The sequence below is a fragment of the Lytechinus pictus genome, chromosome 1, assembly GCF_037042905.1.
Source record: "Lytechinus pictus isolate F3 Inbred chromosome 1, Lp3.0, whole genome shotgun sequence".
Taxonomy (NCBI): domain Eukaryota; kingdom Metazoa; phylum Echinodermata; class Echinoidea; order Temnopleuroida; family Toxopneustidae; genus Lytechinus; species Lytechinus pictus.
In genome coordinates, this window is record NC_087245.1 from 27,760,547 (window position 1) to 27,776,885 (window position 16,339).

A 16,339-nucleotide genomic window follows, 5' to 3' on the forward strand; every position below is an offset into this window, starting at 1 on the left:
GTGAAGGGTTTGTCAAAATAGGTAAAAGTTTATGCTTAACAGTCATTTAAACAGCGTTTGAATGTTTTGACTTGGCCCTAGGCTATTCTTAGTCCCTTTTTTTTTTTAACTCAATGAACTTATTTTGAAAAACAAATGTGGAATGTCTAAACTTCTGTTACAGGTGCAGTTTCAGCAGCCACAGGATCAACACTACCTGTAAGCCAGAGCTTAGGAGAAAGCAGTGACCTGTATCAGCCATCAGGACCATCATTTTCATCAAGCAGCTTCTCTGGTCAACCGTCGGATTACAGTCAATCCAGTGCCGCATCGGCAAGTGCTGCATCAGCAGCAAAGCCCATCTCCCAAGATCAGCCTAGGAACTTGAGTGGAGTGATCCAGGGTTCTTCTGCTCAAGGAAGTCCTGGACCGTCACATGGAAGTGAAAGTGAAGGTGGTGACTCTGTGCCAAGTGCTTTAGATGTTGCAGGAAGCAGTAGCAGCCAGGCATCCTCAGCAGGACCTTCTGGTGTTACCACTGCAGGAGGTGCTTCTGCAACAGTTGTAAGCGTGATTCGTACTACTGGATCAGTAGATAAATCTGCAGGAGATCCTCAAGCTCATAGCTCAGGAAGTAGAGAACCATTGGTCAATCAGCCAGGGCCAGTAAGGGTGTCTGAGATACCTCTTCCTCCAGACCCTGTAAGGGACAGCAGTGATGAATTCTCTGGTGCTAGTAGGAATGTTAGTTTGGGTGCTCTCTTCCATGTTGGAGGAGAAGAATCCGTACAAGCTAGTCCAATGAACCTATCTGAATCTGCCCATAGTGGACAGGCTGCAGAACCTTCGGCTTTAGAGTTGTCCAATCATGAGACCGGTGAAAGGAGTCGTCCGACATCAGCTACAAGAGACCTTGATGGAGCCGATCCTGAAGATGGAGGAAGAAGGAAATCTTCAGGAAGAGGAGGTCCAACAACAATCACTGTTGACAGAGCTGATATACAACCTGTTAGCGACATTGATCAAGTCATTAGACTCACAAGGTACAGATATTAATGCTTGTAGGTTTACCATAATTGATAAGATAATTATAGGACAGTTGCCGTATGTGCCATATTCTGAAACATCTAACATACCATTAATAGATCATAACGTTTGTTAAAGTAACCCATCTCCACAGAAAATAGTAGTAACCCAAGTTTCTTTTTATTGACAATGATTTCATTAATGTAGGCCGCTGTCTCCGCTGCTGTCAGCGGACATGTTACTTGGTAGATGGCGTCTGTGTCTCGAGCTCTTTGGCCACGTCTTCCTCGAGGATGTTGGGGCTGAGCCAGGGTCTGTCCTCAGTGAGCTAGGAGGGTTTGAAGTCAAGGAATCTCGCTTCAGAAGGGAGATGGAGAAACTCCGCAACAACCACACATCCAAGGATCTCACGTTAGAGGTATGCCCATTATGGAATGTCCTTATTTCTTAAAGATCAAAACTGATTTCATGAGAATGTCTGTAAAACGAAGATTAATTGTTACTCTATCATCGTAGATCTAGATCTGGTAAAGTTATGTAAACTGAATTTTGTGAAATCATATCTAAGCTGAAATATCATCACTTTATATATAAGCACATGTGGGCCAGTGACCCAGTGTATTATCATTGCTTGTAAGAAGACACGACATCTGGCTTGAATGGCTAATTTCTCAGCAATTACGCAATTTCTTCCGGAATCACTTGGCACATATTTTGTTTTTATAACACATACATGTACACATTGTTGGTCATTTTATTGGATTTTGTACAAATTAAATTTCGACTTTGTTACTGTAACTGTCATGTAACTTTAACCCATGTGTTGCATAATTCTGTATGCGTATAGACTTTGCTTAGTGTTCAGATGGTTGCCTGTACTAACCTTTTTCAATGAAAAATAAAGTGCATCACAGATATGATGATGATGAAACTGCAATAGGTGTTGCAGAGTATGTTAAGTAAATAATTTAACCCAATGATAATTAATTTTCGTTTGAGTATATGCAGTGTGACTTAAGATACACTTTCATTGTTGATATTCAGGTGGAGCGCTCTCGTGACCTGCTTATACAGCAGACCATGCGCCAGCTGAACACTCACTTCAACCGCAGGAGCAGTAGCAACCTTGCTGGCCTGCCACTTGCTGTACACCGGGTGAAGGTGACCTTCAAGGATGAACCAGGTGAAGGTAGTGGGGTAGCAAGGAGTTTCTATACAGCCATTGCAGAAGCTCTGATGTCTCAGGAAAGATTACCCAATCTAGATGATTGCCAGGGCTCCAACAAGGGACCGCAATACAGTAAGTTTCTCTTTTTAAGTGTTTGTAGTTTTCAATGTGGTGAAGTGGATTTATTTTGAGTATAGTGGAAAATGGTTGTTCGTTGAATGTATAGTTTTGTTGGACTGAACTTTGACATATTCGGGTACCTGTTTTAGTATAAAATTCTTATCTTATCTCCCTTATCTCTGCTTTGCACAGTATTATGTGGGCAGTATTATATGTCACACCTGTTTTCATCCCTATTCATATTATTGATACATCAATTTTATGATCTGATTAGGTCTAATCCAGAGGCTTCGAAGCAGGGAGAGGGAGAGGGAACGTCAGCGCCGCTCTGAACTGCGGACAGGCAGTGGACGAATGGCCCAGAGTTTGGACCGTGATAGGAACACCCTGTCCTATGATGCAAGGCCATTCTACCCTCGGGATAGTGCCAATTCTGATGACCGCAGTGCTGACTATGAGCCGCTTCCACCATCCAAGCAGGCTCTAGGTGAAAGGCTTTTCCCAAGGGTTTATGCTCTACAACCAGTGAGTTCATTGCCTTTTATCTTTACATGCAAATAGATCCTTAGCTTGATAGGCACTGCCCTGTATTTTGTGAAGATTATTCATTGCAGTTTGTAGTTTGCTTGCTTGCCTATCTGTATATTGAATGAAGGTGTTACGAAGATTAGCTCCCATTCTCTTGTTTTGTTCATTGTGAAAGGTGGTAGAATATACAAGAATAGAGATGACGTGCACATAAAATTGGCATTTCTTTTCATACATACTTCTATTCAACCATCACAATGTATTGGTAGTGTAAAAGTGTGTACGAATAAATATTCTTTGACTTACACTAATATTCTAAGAAAGCACTTAACAATAAAGGTTCAGCAAACCAAATGGAGTGTTGAGAGTGAGTCCAAGAGTGTTAACATCCATGGTACCTGTATATGATGAATTTTCTTCAAAAACATTCCCTATATTTTTCTCAAATTTCTACACTAATGACAGTCCCCTTTTCCAATACTGTTTATTGTAAACGACACATTTGTTGAGTCTGAAATTCATATTTGTTTATGTTTTGTTTGTGAAAGAATTTGTCAATTTGACATTCTGGCTGTATTTTTTTAGCTTTGATATCTCAACTTACTATCAAACATGTATCGTTCTATACAGTCCTTGGCCAGTATGATCACAGGGATGCTATTGGAGCTACCACCGGCTAGACTGCTACTGTTACTTGCCAGCGAGGAATCTCTCAGGGAACGGGTGGAGGAAGCTGTCGATATCATTCTCTCTCGTGGAAGGTAACACTTTTCCTTCTCCCTATAACTTATGATTGATCATTAAAATTATTTTTTTATGATTGATTGATTGCACTTGAGTATCAGTGTAATTAGTCGTGAAAATTTGTTGTATGAAGAATGGAGTTAGGCGTTTTGTACTATTTCCTATTGGAAAGTCTTGGTAACACTTGTTTTTGTCCCCATATCTGAGTGATTGATCATGGGACCGATTTTTATGATTGCACATAATATGTAATCGATCATAAAAGTCAGTTGCATGGTCAGTGCAACTAGGCTTTTCTGTTCCTTTTTTTTTTAATCTTGCAATCGCCGCACCTTTAATTGATAGTGCTGCTAAATTATTTTACCTCAGTAGTTGAAAGATGCTGATACTTGCGGAGTCAGATGTCTTTTAATGTTCTACAGATATTTAATGGTGGAACAAAAATGCTTTAAATCATGTTCATTGTCGTCCTAATCATCATCATCATAATCATCATCGTCATCGCCATTATCACCATCATCATCAAGAGATATAAGAAAGCTACATTAAACATAATTTAATTGGTTTAATATCCATCGTTAAAAAGAATGTTAAAAAGTAGGTAAAACTCCCAACATGAAAATTTTTTTGGAAAGTAATCTATTGAATATTGATAATCTATTATCCATTCCTTGTCCTTACGCCACAGCCGGGACGACCCTACAGACAGCAGCCGTCTAGACCTTGACATCTTTGGTCTTGGAGAGAGAGAGAAGAGCAAGAATGAGAGCAGCGGATCAACATCTTCGGCCATGGCGATAGAGACAGAGGACTGTGACGATGCCGATCGTGATGGTGAGGCATTGTTCTTTCAGCCCGGCAAGAGGGGTTTCTACTCCCCAAGACCGGGCAAGAACTCTGGGGAGAGACTCAATGTCTTCAGAAATGTCGGCAGGTACGTCATCGTTTGCTCTCAATGCAAGAAATGCAAGCAGACACTTATTCATTTCTAGATATTGCCGTTATTGGTTTAGAGTTCATTTCATTCGTTCCTGATATTTTAATCCTATTGAGATGGAGAGTGTTTTGAGCTTTGTGGACTTGAATAATTTGGTCTTTTTTAGCTGAGCTCAGATATGAGACCTCTGTGTCTGTTTATCAGGTATGTGTATTTACATGTACACAGTTGTAATTTATTAGTATCAGTGCTAGCATTTTAACCTGTTTGTATAATTTGTCTTGGTCCTGTTACATAAATCTTAGTGATTGATCATAAACAGCAATTAATGCAATCAATCATGGAAATCAGCTCCACAAACAATCACTAAACTCTATGTTACATGGCTTTTGAGTCTTGATTTTAATTCAGTTCAGTATTCATTGTCCACATTGAAAATTCACTTTGTTTAAATGTCGATACATAATATTCATATATCATTGGTAACTATGCTTAGAGCTATCCTTTGTTCTATATAGAAGCAAAACATTTGTATATCATTTTGTGTTTTCTACTTTATATACCAGGATATTGGGCTTCTGCTTGCTTCAAAACGAGCTGTGTCCCTTGACCCTCAACCGACATGTCATCAAGTTTCTCCTTGGAAGAAAGGTTAGTCCGTATGTTATGAGGTCACCTTGCATTCTTTGTCATTCCCTTCTCAAAGTTTGTAGTAATAGGTGTACTACACTTAAATTATACTAAAAACAAAAATGTGTGATGAATATTTCTGAAAAAGAAAAGGAGTTGTCAGGTGGATAACGTTTTGTATCTGACCTGAACATACTTGGGGAAAACTTAGCTCATGAATATCCAGTCAGCTATCCTTAATATGTGAGTTTGCTTTAAGTCCATTACTTCTTTATTCTTTTGGGTTACACTTCAAGTAAATCAAAGGTATTTTGAGACCTGAATGTACTTGGGGAAAAAGTAAGCTAATGAATATCCAGTCAGCTGTTCTTGCTCTGACCACTATGTCCAAACAATGGTGAAAATCAATTGTATGATCAATTCTAGTTTTTGTATCAGTTTAGCATGAGTCTCTATTTACTAATTATGTAATTTTGCCTCCGACGAAGATTCTGCTAGGATCGAAAGCTTAGGCCCCTTTTTGACTTTCTAATTTACTCCATTGGCTCTCTTTTATTAGATAAGCAGTTTTCAGCAGCTTCTTTTTGCCATTACTTATGTAATAGTGAGACTGTCCAGTTTCTTTCATGATGCAATACCCTCCTTTTCAGATTGGTTGGCATGACCTGGCTTTCTTTGACTCAACCCTCTATGAGGGTCTACGCCAGCTACTCCTGGATGCAGAACGAGGTCACGCTGCAAGCATCGCTGCCATGGAGCTGACATTCTCCATCCAGCTGAGTAAGGAGGAAGGAGGTCAGACGGTCGATCTTATCCCAGGAGGGAGCAGGGTCAGCGTCAATACGGACAACATCTTCGAGTATGTCAGGCATTACGCAGAGTACAAGATGGTAACTGTGGCTCACAAGTGTCTCACGGTAAGTTTATCCTACAACTCAAATGGTTCAAAGATATTTGATCCTGCCACAATTCCTCCTGCTGAAAATATACATGTTAACCCTAGCCAGGCCAGGCTTTTTTTGTGTGTTAGCTGACCGTAATTTTCAGTAGCATATCACTTACTGTTATTTTTTGTATGAAGGAGAGCAGTGGTAAACTGACCACCTAGATTCGATATCAGGTGCTTGTTTCATGAAGAACTATGGAAACTATATCGTAAATGTGATTTGCTGCAGAGCCCTGTTACCATAATGACAAAGTTACCATAATTATCAGTCTTTATGAAGCAGACCCCTGGCCAAATACCCTTGAGGAATGCATTTGTTCTTTCTCTACCAGTTGCATGTGGGAGAGGTGCTCACTCTATAGTGATGTCACAGTGTGGACAAGTTGCACAGGTTTCTGCCAGATGAACATTTCTCTATTGAAATAAAAAGAAAAGTGTGTCAAGAATATCGTATGAAACTTATCTTTCTTTGTTTCAATCTACTATCCGACCCCCACCCCACTCTCCATGCAGTCTATGAGGCAAGGACTGTTTGATGTCTTGCCACGTAATTCAATGGATGGCCTCACTGCTGAGGACTTCCGGTTACTGGTCAATGGATGCGGCCAAGTCAACGTCCAGATGTTGATCAGCTACACTACATTCAATGATGAGACAGGCAAGCTAGGTGAGTGCCCCCATCGCATTATCTCTTTTTTTCGGATTAAGACTCATAGTAGATGAAAAGTGATATTTTGTGTCCATATGAATCTACTACAATGCATAGCAAAGTTCAGGATTAAAAAAAAAATAAAGACCCTTTTATTTCCATCATGAAATTTTCAAAGAATCATTGGCCATTCCTGGCAGAATTCACTGTGTCCTATAATCATAATTACCATGGATTTATTTCAATACAGAGCAATATATCCTCTAGGTATAAAGTGGACTAAAGCTCCTATTTTTCTTTTTTTTAATCCTTAGGTGATGGTCACAGTAATGAAGGCAATGACAAGCTGTCTACCTTCAAACTATGGTTCTGGAGTATTGTAGAAAAGATGTCAACTCAACAAAAACAAGATTTGGTGAGTAAACATGGAGACACTTATCCACCGGTTTCCATTGCTAAGAAGACATTCTACTTTATCCCCTCTTCACCCTGGGGGATTTTTCACATTGTACAAACCTGCCAACCTATACGATTTAGTTGTATTTGTTAAGCTTTTTGAGGTGGAAGAGTGTTCAAATTGTTAAATATTGGACGGAAAAATAGCACTGATTCACTTTGAGCACACTGTAGCAGTGCAGTACACACTTACATATGCACGTGCCATCATGTGAAAATTCTATTTAGCACGTAGAGATCGTAGAGATCTTGAAGCACGCCCGGGGGCTGGGAATTACAGGAACCATACACACCCACATACCACACTCAAATCCATTATCAAATCAAGGCAAACCGGAAGTTGCAGTTGTCTTTAAATACATGTATGTACAAAATCAATGCAGTTGACTTTTTCCCTAGTTTATTTTTTGCTTTGTCATGTTGAAGATACAATCAAATAGTTTTAGAAATACCTCCTACTTTGCTATTTGATCTCTGATGATTATCGCTTCTCTGGTAAAAATATGATTAGTCACATGAAGCCCTCTTGACCACTTTATGAGCAACAAATTTTCAAGAAGGGATATAACAAGTCTATATTTGGTTATTCTCTTCGATATTCCATTGTTATTCTTACAGAATTCAGTGATTATACTTTTATATGTATATTGCATATTTAGTGTAATGATAACATCAGACATTTAGGTGTACACAAAATATAAGTTTTATAGCTGCTAATATTTAACATCAATATGTGATACCTTGTACACCCCCACCCCCCCCCCCACCCCCAGTGAAAACCTTTCTCAGTTGATATCAGTGTAACTTTGAATATTTTTGTTCTTTTCTCAAACCTTACAGGTGTATTTTTGGACCTCCAGCCCCAGTCTACCAGCTAGCGCAGAAGGTTTCCAGCCCCTCCCTACCATCACAGTACGCCCACCCGATGATAACCACCTCCCAACCGCCAACACCTGCATCAGCCGTCTGTACATCCCACTCTACAGCTCAAAGGCTATCCTCAAGAAGAAGCTGTTACTTGCTATTAAGACCAAGGCCTTTGGTTTCGTCTAGATCCTTAAGGATGCCCTATGCTGTGAAGTCTCCCTTTGAATAATCAGAGCCTTGCTCTTAGAGCCTTTGATTTTTGCCTTTATGAACCCAAAGAAGCTGTTATTTGCTTTCAAAACCAAGGTGTTTGGTTTTGTTTAGGATGCCTACATTTTGAAGTCACCCTTTGGATAATCAGAGCCTTGCTCTTGAAGCATTTGATTTTGGTCTTATGAAACTGAAGAAACTGATACTTGCTATCAGGATCATTGCGTTTGGTTTCGTCTAGATCCTGTGGGATGCCTTATGATGTGAAGTCGCCCTTTGAATACTCAGAGCCTTGCTCTGGAAGCATTTGATTTTAGTCTTATGAAAACCTGAAGAAGTAGTCACTTGCTATCAGGACAGAGGCCTTTTTGGTTTTGTGTAGATCCTTTAAGATAGCCTATGCTAGGAAGCTCAGAGATACGCTCTTGAAGCATTTGATTTTAGTCTAATAAATTTATGAACCTGCAGGAGAAGCTTTTAATTGCTAACAAAATCCAGGGCTAGTGACATTGTGACGACCTGTAAGGTGTCTGAGGTTGTTTAATGGCTCTTTGAACAACCGTAGCCCTCCTTTACCAGCATTATGACCGTCTTATTCCATCATAATCTGTCTGCTTCTACAAAGCCCTGGAGGAAAGGACTCATCTAGACCAATGCCAGACATGCTGTCTCATGCCTTAGGTGTTAGGGACTTGTGCTCATCCCCCAAATATCTTTCTCATACCTGTATCACAGCCTAACCTCATATATACATTATACACAATCCTGGTGATCTCTCATGCCTAGTTACGATTCCATGCCTAATACCTTTACGCATCAATGGTCTTTGAACTCAGCATGTCTGCAGTGCGAGCAATGTGCCTAGATCTTTAAGTACCATCTTTACTCTGACATATATATATATATTACCCCATCAGAAGCCTAGCTATTTTGGTTTGTCAAAATTGTTCTTTAAGAAAGTGATGCTACGCCTACTATTCCTAAGAGGCTGATTGAGATTCAGTTATCAAGAACAAGATCTAAATTGCTTATCTATTTTCTGCTAGCCTATGTAAACCATTTTAGAAAAATCTGTCAGGCCCATTACTGGCATGAGTGTAGTCCTGAGATAGTGGTCTGATTCTTTCCTCAAAAACACAGATGTCATGAATATTCCCTTCGGTAAGCATCGGACGTGGGCATTTTATCTTGCCTCTTGCTTCCGGCTCTTGTACTGACCAAGAATGCTACATGTATTGTACACTTGTTCAGGATTACCGTAGGAGAGCATCGTTCAAGATGAATTTGAGGATGAAGATGCATTGGTGATGAATTACTGAGAGCAATGAGAACAATCCTCGACTTCATGGCATGTCCTATGCTTCATCCGGTTTTTAGTTCTAAAACTCCTGACTACTGAATTTTTAAATTCACATAGGCTACATGTACGTACAGGGACTTCCCTGTTTCAATAGCCAATGGGTTGATACTGTATGCTAGTCAATAACATCTTTAGACCGGCATGTCAATAACATCTTTAGATTGAAATTTCTTCAGTAAGAACATCGCAACTTCATGCTGATGAGGATGAAGATGCTGGTGTGAATGAACATTGATTGGTTCCAACTAACACCTGTACATGAACCATTATTGCCACTAGTGTCATGGCTTTCGGCGCACCAAGCCAATCTGCAGCCTTGCTCCAGTTGGGGAATTTACCTTTACAAGTTCATCTGATCCCTATGCATGCATGGGGTATCTTTGGGATACCCCATTTCATTGATTCAGTATTCAAATTCAACTCGAGATTCAGTTCATCCATTGTGCAAGGTTGATATGCTATCGCTAATCTAGCAATGAGTGTGAGTGTGCTCTGCGGAATGTACTACAGAAGAAAGTGAAAGCGTGTGTCCTCGTAAACTTTGTTCTTTGATATGGAGTACTGTTCATGCATCAAAATTAGATGGTGTAGCAAAGCAAGATAGATGAACATGAGCTTGGAAGTGTAGTTTGGGAAGGATGGTGGGGTAGAAATCTGTGGATGATCAAAAGAGGACACTGACAAGTAGAGCTAGAGTTGAAGGAAATTTACAATGTTTTGTCTTTGAGTTAAGATGCAGTAGAAATTGTTGAATATTACAAAGATGCAAAATAACTTGAGTCATGTAGACAAGATGTCTGTATCTCGTATGGTTCTGAATTACCTTGTTTTTTTTTTTAAATATATTTTAAATGGCACTGATTTTTGTTGTGCTTATTTTATGTAATGAGCGGACAGCTCAAAATTATGTTTTCTTTTATTTTTTTATTTTTATTTCAATCCAGGACCCCTTTGCATTAAATTGAAGTTACTATTAGTGTAACTATGCCATCCAGTGGTCTCCTTCATCCTTCATTTTGATTGTCTGCTGGGTATTGTAACCATGGTAGTTAACGTTGGATGATATTTACGGTAGTAGTAATTTTTATACAATGGAGCCTAGACCTTCCTTGATGAGGTAATTGTAAAATTGGACAGACATTAAAAAGCTTTGATCAGCATTACTATCAAATATGTATCAGATTCAAGTCATTTTGATCCCAGCAGGAATTCAGAGTGACCAGTATGATGCAAATATGGAAATATGTAACAAGTATAATTTGAATATACCGGTATTGATAATGTAGGAATGGCCCAGATAACCAAAAATACTATCCCTGTGTGTTAATTCCATATATGTGATTGCGAGCAATTTGCATACATGTAGTTGGTGTTAGAGAGGACATGTTACGGATCTGTTGATATTTGATTATGATTAGCGAGATTGTGCAAGATTCGTTGGTATTAAAAAGTAATAATAATGTACTGTGAAATCATTCATGTGTGAGCATGTGTTTGTGCTTGTCTGGGCCAATGATATGTAAGACTTGATTGGCAAGTGTAACAATATTTCAAATCATGGAAAGTTTGTTTTGCTCCAAATGTCTCTTAATTTTCTTTACATGTTTTTAATGTATGGCCAGTTTGAGCTTTTATATACAAATTTCTTTTCTCCCGCAAGCTGTGTACCATACTTTTTATTTTCCACTGCACTCCTACATTCTGCAGTATAGTGACAAAGAAAGAAAGAAATTTGATGTTTTATTTAAAACTGCATTTCATGTCAGAAAAAAAGAATATGTTGTAAAAAAAAAGTGCTGTAGTAAGAGTAGATAGACTAGAACTAAGTAGTTTAGATTTGATGCAGAGTTGATGTAGCCACTGTCAAGATTAAGAAAGATTCAATGGAACAGATTAAAGGCAACTTTAACACCTCAAAAATGTGTTTATTTTGCTTTACTTTGTACGTGAAGGCCATCTAGAGAGGTTAGATTGATTTGGTAGAGAACCTGAAAATTTCAGTGTGTATGTGATATGTACAGCGGTAAGAGAGCGGGCTTATTTGTAGTCTTTGGCTGTACAGTATAGTTGATTCCTTGCTTTGGCGCTATATCATGGATACAGACGGCCAGTGTCCCCGCTGTCGAGCAAGCTACATGTACCGCAGGTCGCGCAAATTATGGAACACCCTTTTAGAGTGTGGCAAAGGAATTTTTCCCTTTTTTCACATTGTTAAGTAGTGAGGGGCCAATGCCTGTATATTGATGACATTTATTCGAAATACCTCAGAAATGGTTAAATGCACGTAAAACAAACATTGAATCTCATGTGTCGGTATGAATACAAAGAATCATTCAATTGTGAAAACCCAATGAGATTTCAGTTCATGTAATTACATGTAGGAGTGTGATCCAAAGCATCATATACTTTTAGTATTGATATGTTATCATTTAAAAATATTCATCAGTCAACGTGAGTGGAAATACCAAATGTCTCAAATTGGTATTTTCATTATGTCAAACAATCTTATCTTAATTACACTTTTGGGGCAAATGTGAAAATGTAGAATGATTTTTTGTCAATGGACAGCGGGATTTAAACCTCGTGGCTTACAGACATGCTTATTCACTGGTTCAGAGAGAGAGGGGGGGGGGGGGAGAAAAGAGACAGAGAAGATGAGAAGGAATGTTTCACCACTTTAACCCTAATACTCCGGGGGGGGGGGGGGGCATTTTGTTCCCTCCCCCTGTAGAATTTCTTTCGGTACATGTAGATTTTTTAGATTTTATTTCCGTTCAACGATTTTTTCAAAATATAATCAAAGTAACAATACATATTCAATATAATCGATAATACAGACAAATCAATGAAATTTCGTAACAAATGTTGAATATAAATTAAACAAAACTACAATTTGTTGCAGTAATATTATCAATGAAAAGAAACAAGAAATGAACGGAGGGACTTGCCTAACGCCTCAATTTTTCGAAACAAAATTTCATTACTTTTTTTTCTGATCCTTCCTGCACATTTTGATACCACATTTAAGGCAATAGGACCTACCGTCCGGGTGTCAGATTACATGTACCTTTACTGAACACATGTCACAGAAATTTTGCTATTTCTCTATATGACTGTGCATAACCCTATGGACAAAATCAGGAGCTTTTCCAATTTATGTAAATACTTTTCTAGTGTCATCATTATTTCAAATAGTGTAAATATTTACCACACCCTCACACACACCCACATACTATTTTTTGTTTAGCTTGAAGATACAGTGGTACATAAAGAAACTGCAATGTTTGATACAAAGTATTTTTGAGCAATATAAAAAGAAATGTGGTAGTAATTTTGTTGAATAGCAAAGAATGCTCGAGGAAAAACAAAGAAATGCATAATAAAATTGAAAAACAATAAAATACATATAAATAATTAACACAACCTATCTTTCTTTCTGGAATTGATTAGGGAGTTATGAAAGATATTTGTACCAAAAATTACTATTTCTGGGGCTTTATTAAGTGAGAAATACAAATATCTATGATTTCTCTCATAAATTAGCATTAATTACATGTAATAAAAAAAAAAAAACTTTCATAAATTTAGCTGTAGAACGTTGTAGATTACATAATTCTTGACCCTTGTGCAAAATTTTGAGACAATCTGGCGACCCATGGCCGAGATCTCAAGGGGGGGGGGGGGGCCTTCCCGGTAATAACAAGCTTTGAAATACCCTGGGAGTATTTAGGGTTAGGTAGTCGGAAGTAAATGGGGCTGTTACACCTGGCACTTTAAAGGCTACTGCAGACCTCATGATCGGGCTACCACCCAACTTTGGAATAAAACAATGAGAAGATTAAATCATAAAACAAAATTTTGAATTTATCATTAGAACTTTCATTAATAAAAATATATAGTTATTTCTCCCCCTTCATAAAGTCACATGTTCAACCCTAATTGTGCCGTTTCAGACCACAGAATTAAAGGAAAGAAAATTGCACTCGTCGCCATCGCAGGTAAATGCTCAAGGGAACACCATTATGGCAGCAATCACACAATCGTGGGCAACACGCTTGAGGAGCTTTCCCCTTTCTTCTAGTTCAGTTTTTCATACCAGGCTTTTACGGGGGGGGGGTCGATTTTACCCCCCTCCCCCAATCTTGGCCGCTGAAAGCGCGACCGCCTTGAAAATTTGCATGCATGTAGAGCCCGATGTAAACTATGAAACTGCACATTTAAATTTTGCCCCAAAAATAAATATTTTTTAAAAATTAATTGGTAATGCACATAAGTGTATGATTTGCCCTAAATGTGTTTATTTTGTGTGTGTTTTGCCTTTAACTCACTTCGAATATGTGTAGCCAGTAGAATGCAAATTTTTGGTGAAAATATTAATTTTGACTAGTATAACAAATATCTACAAACAAATTACCAAAACATCATTGATTTCTTAACCCATGTGCACTTGTTTTGTTTAAGGAATTCCATACCGTGTTCGCTCCAGACGGGCTCCAGATGATCATCTAGTGTAACACCAGAGAAAGACAGATCTAAACGGGGTATACATGCAAGTCACACTTAACACTATCTGAAACACACTACATGTAGGTGTGACCGGCCCATTTTCTGTTATTACTTGCCCATGCTCGGTCTGTTTAATTTAAGTACAATGAAATAAACTGCACCTTGAAGCATTTCCTTTCCTAAGAGCTTTCTCAATTTATTCATTTCATGACAGAATACTAGGCCTTGCCAATACAATTATTGGAATTTACAGTGACTGCTCACGGTAAAACACAAAAATCATGAACACCTCGACTAACATTGCTTTATAGAACCTGAAATGCACGTTACATGTACATTCTATTGTATCACCTCATGAAATGTATCTTTACAATGAAACTGGAATGATGAATTATATATGAGTGACACACAGATGGTCTGATGTGAAATATTGGAGTCACGAGGCAAGCACTTCACTGTTGTGTCAACTCTGAGCTTCCTGCCGCCAGCCTTGTGAAGATAATTAATTTACAAATGTATTTCAAATCAACATACCAATTTTTCCCAAGCAACCTTTAGAAGCCTTGTGCACACACGATGCACAGACATGTATCTGCCAACACAACAGGGGCGGATCCAGGATTTTCCAAGGGGGGGGGGCACATTTTCCCGCAAAGAAAATTTGACCCCAAAAAAAACCACATAAAAACAAGGTTTTCACCTAAAAAATAAGGACATTTCATCCACGAAAAAATTTGACAAGCAAAAAAAAAGGTCTTCACTTTGAAAGGGAGGGGGGCACACTTGTGTTTTAACAGCATTTTTACATTACAAATTTTAATTGTGCCTCTCAAAAGGGGGAGGGGGGCACAGGCTGACTGTGCCCCCCCCCCCCCCCCGATCCACCAGTGCAACAAGGCTTATTTTCATTCAGAATACAAAGGCCTGTTCATCAATAGAATAAAGCACCTGACAAAATACATGAAGTATTGTGTAGAACTTTAGAGGAATCTCATAAGAGTGACAATTTATGTTGCCAAGGCAGGAGACACTTGTTTGACAATCTATTTTTTTTTTCATTACTTCCAGACATGACACATACATGTATAATCTACATTTAATATTAGCAGATGTGGGGCACATTTTTGCATAATGCCAGAACACTATTGAAATTGATGAAGAGGTTTTCGGGATCTGTTTGAACACAAGCCATAATAAATCCCTCAATTTAAAACATGTAATGCTTGTGTAGGAAATACATGTACATATTTTGGAGACTAAACCCGACATGAATTAAACACATTCACAAATCATATATTCTGAAAATGACATATCTCCAACGGTTTTGAACCATGAAAACAAATAATAGAAAATAATATATGAATGATTTTGTATTATTTGGTAAAAACAAGAATACAAACAATATAAAAAGTTTCAAGGATAGAGTTTCATTGTATGAATAGTTGCCTCTCTCACACATACAGATGAAGTACTGAATACATGTATATCATACAAATAAATGCAATAAAGATAATATCAAGGTTCCAAAGCTTGAAAGACAAACTTAAAAATAAAGGGGGAAAATACCATACATGTAATCCAGTTTGATTAGAATCTGACTTGTTTTAAACCTTTTAACACAGATGAAAAAAAAAATTCGAATACATTTATCTAAATTAGAGGAAACCTTCAAAATTACCCCAGTATTGTTTCAGACAAGTGAGACATCTCCAATGTACATTAAAGGGGAAATTTTCCATGACAAATTGCTTTTCATAATTAAAGCAACAAAAAATTATGAAAATCCATCAAAGAATACAAGATATGATTTTTTATAATTTATTGTGACGTCGTATGCAAGCAGCTCCCATATATCATGTGACATAAATTCGCGAATTTCACCTTTTTAATGGAATGTGATGAATATAGATGCTATGAAATATTTGCGTCTGATGAAATATCCCCACAAAAAAATATAACTTTCATTTTTTTTAAATTGCATTTTTTCAATTTATATCACATGACATTTGGAGGAGCAGCTCGTCTGTGACGTCACAAAACCATCACTTTACAAATTCCTCAGTTATTTTCATCAAACCTTCACCTATTTTTTTCTCTTATTTTTCAAACTTCTTTAACATGCATACATATTTTTTCTTCCCCTTTTTTTTTCGAAATTTAAAATAGGATAAAACAACATCTTAAAATTTGAAACAAAAAAAATCCAGACAGCA

At 37.9% G+C, this 16,339-nt stretch overlaps 1 protein-coding gene across 1 annotated transcript in view; it reads left to right on the forward strand.

Moving 5' to 3' along the window:
- The window catches only part of LOC129265141 (E3 ubiquitin-protein ligase UBR5-like), a 56,016-nt gene extending 44,476 nt beyond the window's left edge, over positions 1-11,540 (forward strand). Inside the window, exons 40-50 of the mRNA XM_064104057.1 lie at positions 164-1,022; positions 1,213-1,423; positions 2,050-2,305; positions 2,568-2,818; positions 3,452-3,582; positions 4,254-4,499; positions 5,069-5,153; positions 5,783-6,049; positions 6,592-6,745; positions 7,042-7,142; positions 8,024-11,540. Of these exons, the coding sequence (XP_063960127.1) occupies positions 164-1,022; positions 1,213-1,423; positions 2,050-2,305; positions 2,568-2,818; positions 3,452-3,582; positions 4,254-4,499; positions 5,069-5,153; positions 5,783-6,049; positions 6,592-6,745; positions 7,042-7,142; positions 8,024-8,236 (2,774 nt within the window). The 3' untranslated portion in view covers positions 8,237-11,540. The remainder of the gene's footprint in view (positions 1-163; positions 1,023-1,212; positions 1,424-2,049; positions 2,306-2,567; positions 2,819-3,451; positions 3,583-4,253; positions 4,500-5,068; positions 5,154-5,782; positions 6,050-6,591; positions 6,746-7,041; positions 7,143-8,023) is intronic.
- Positions 11,541-16,339: the final 4,799 nt, after the last annotated feature.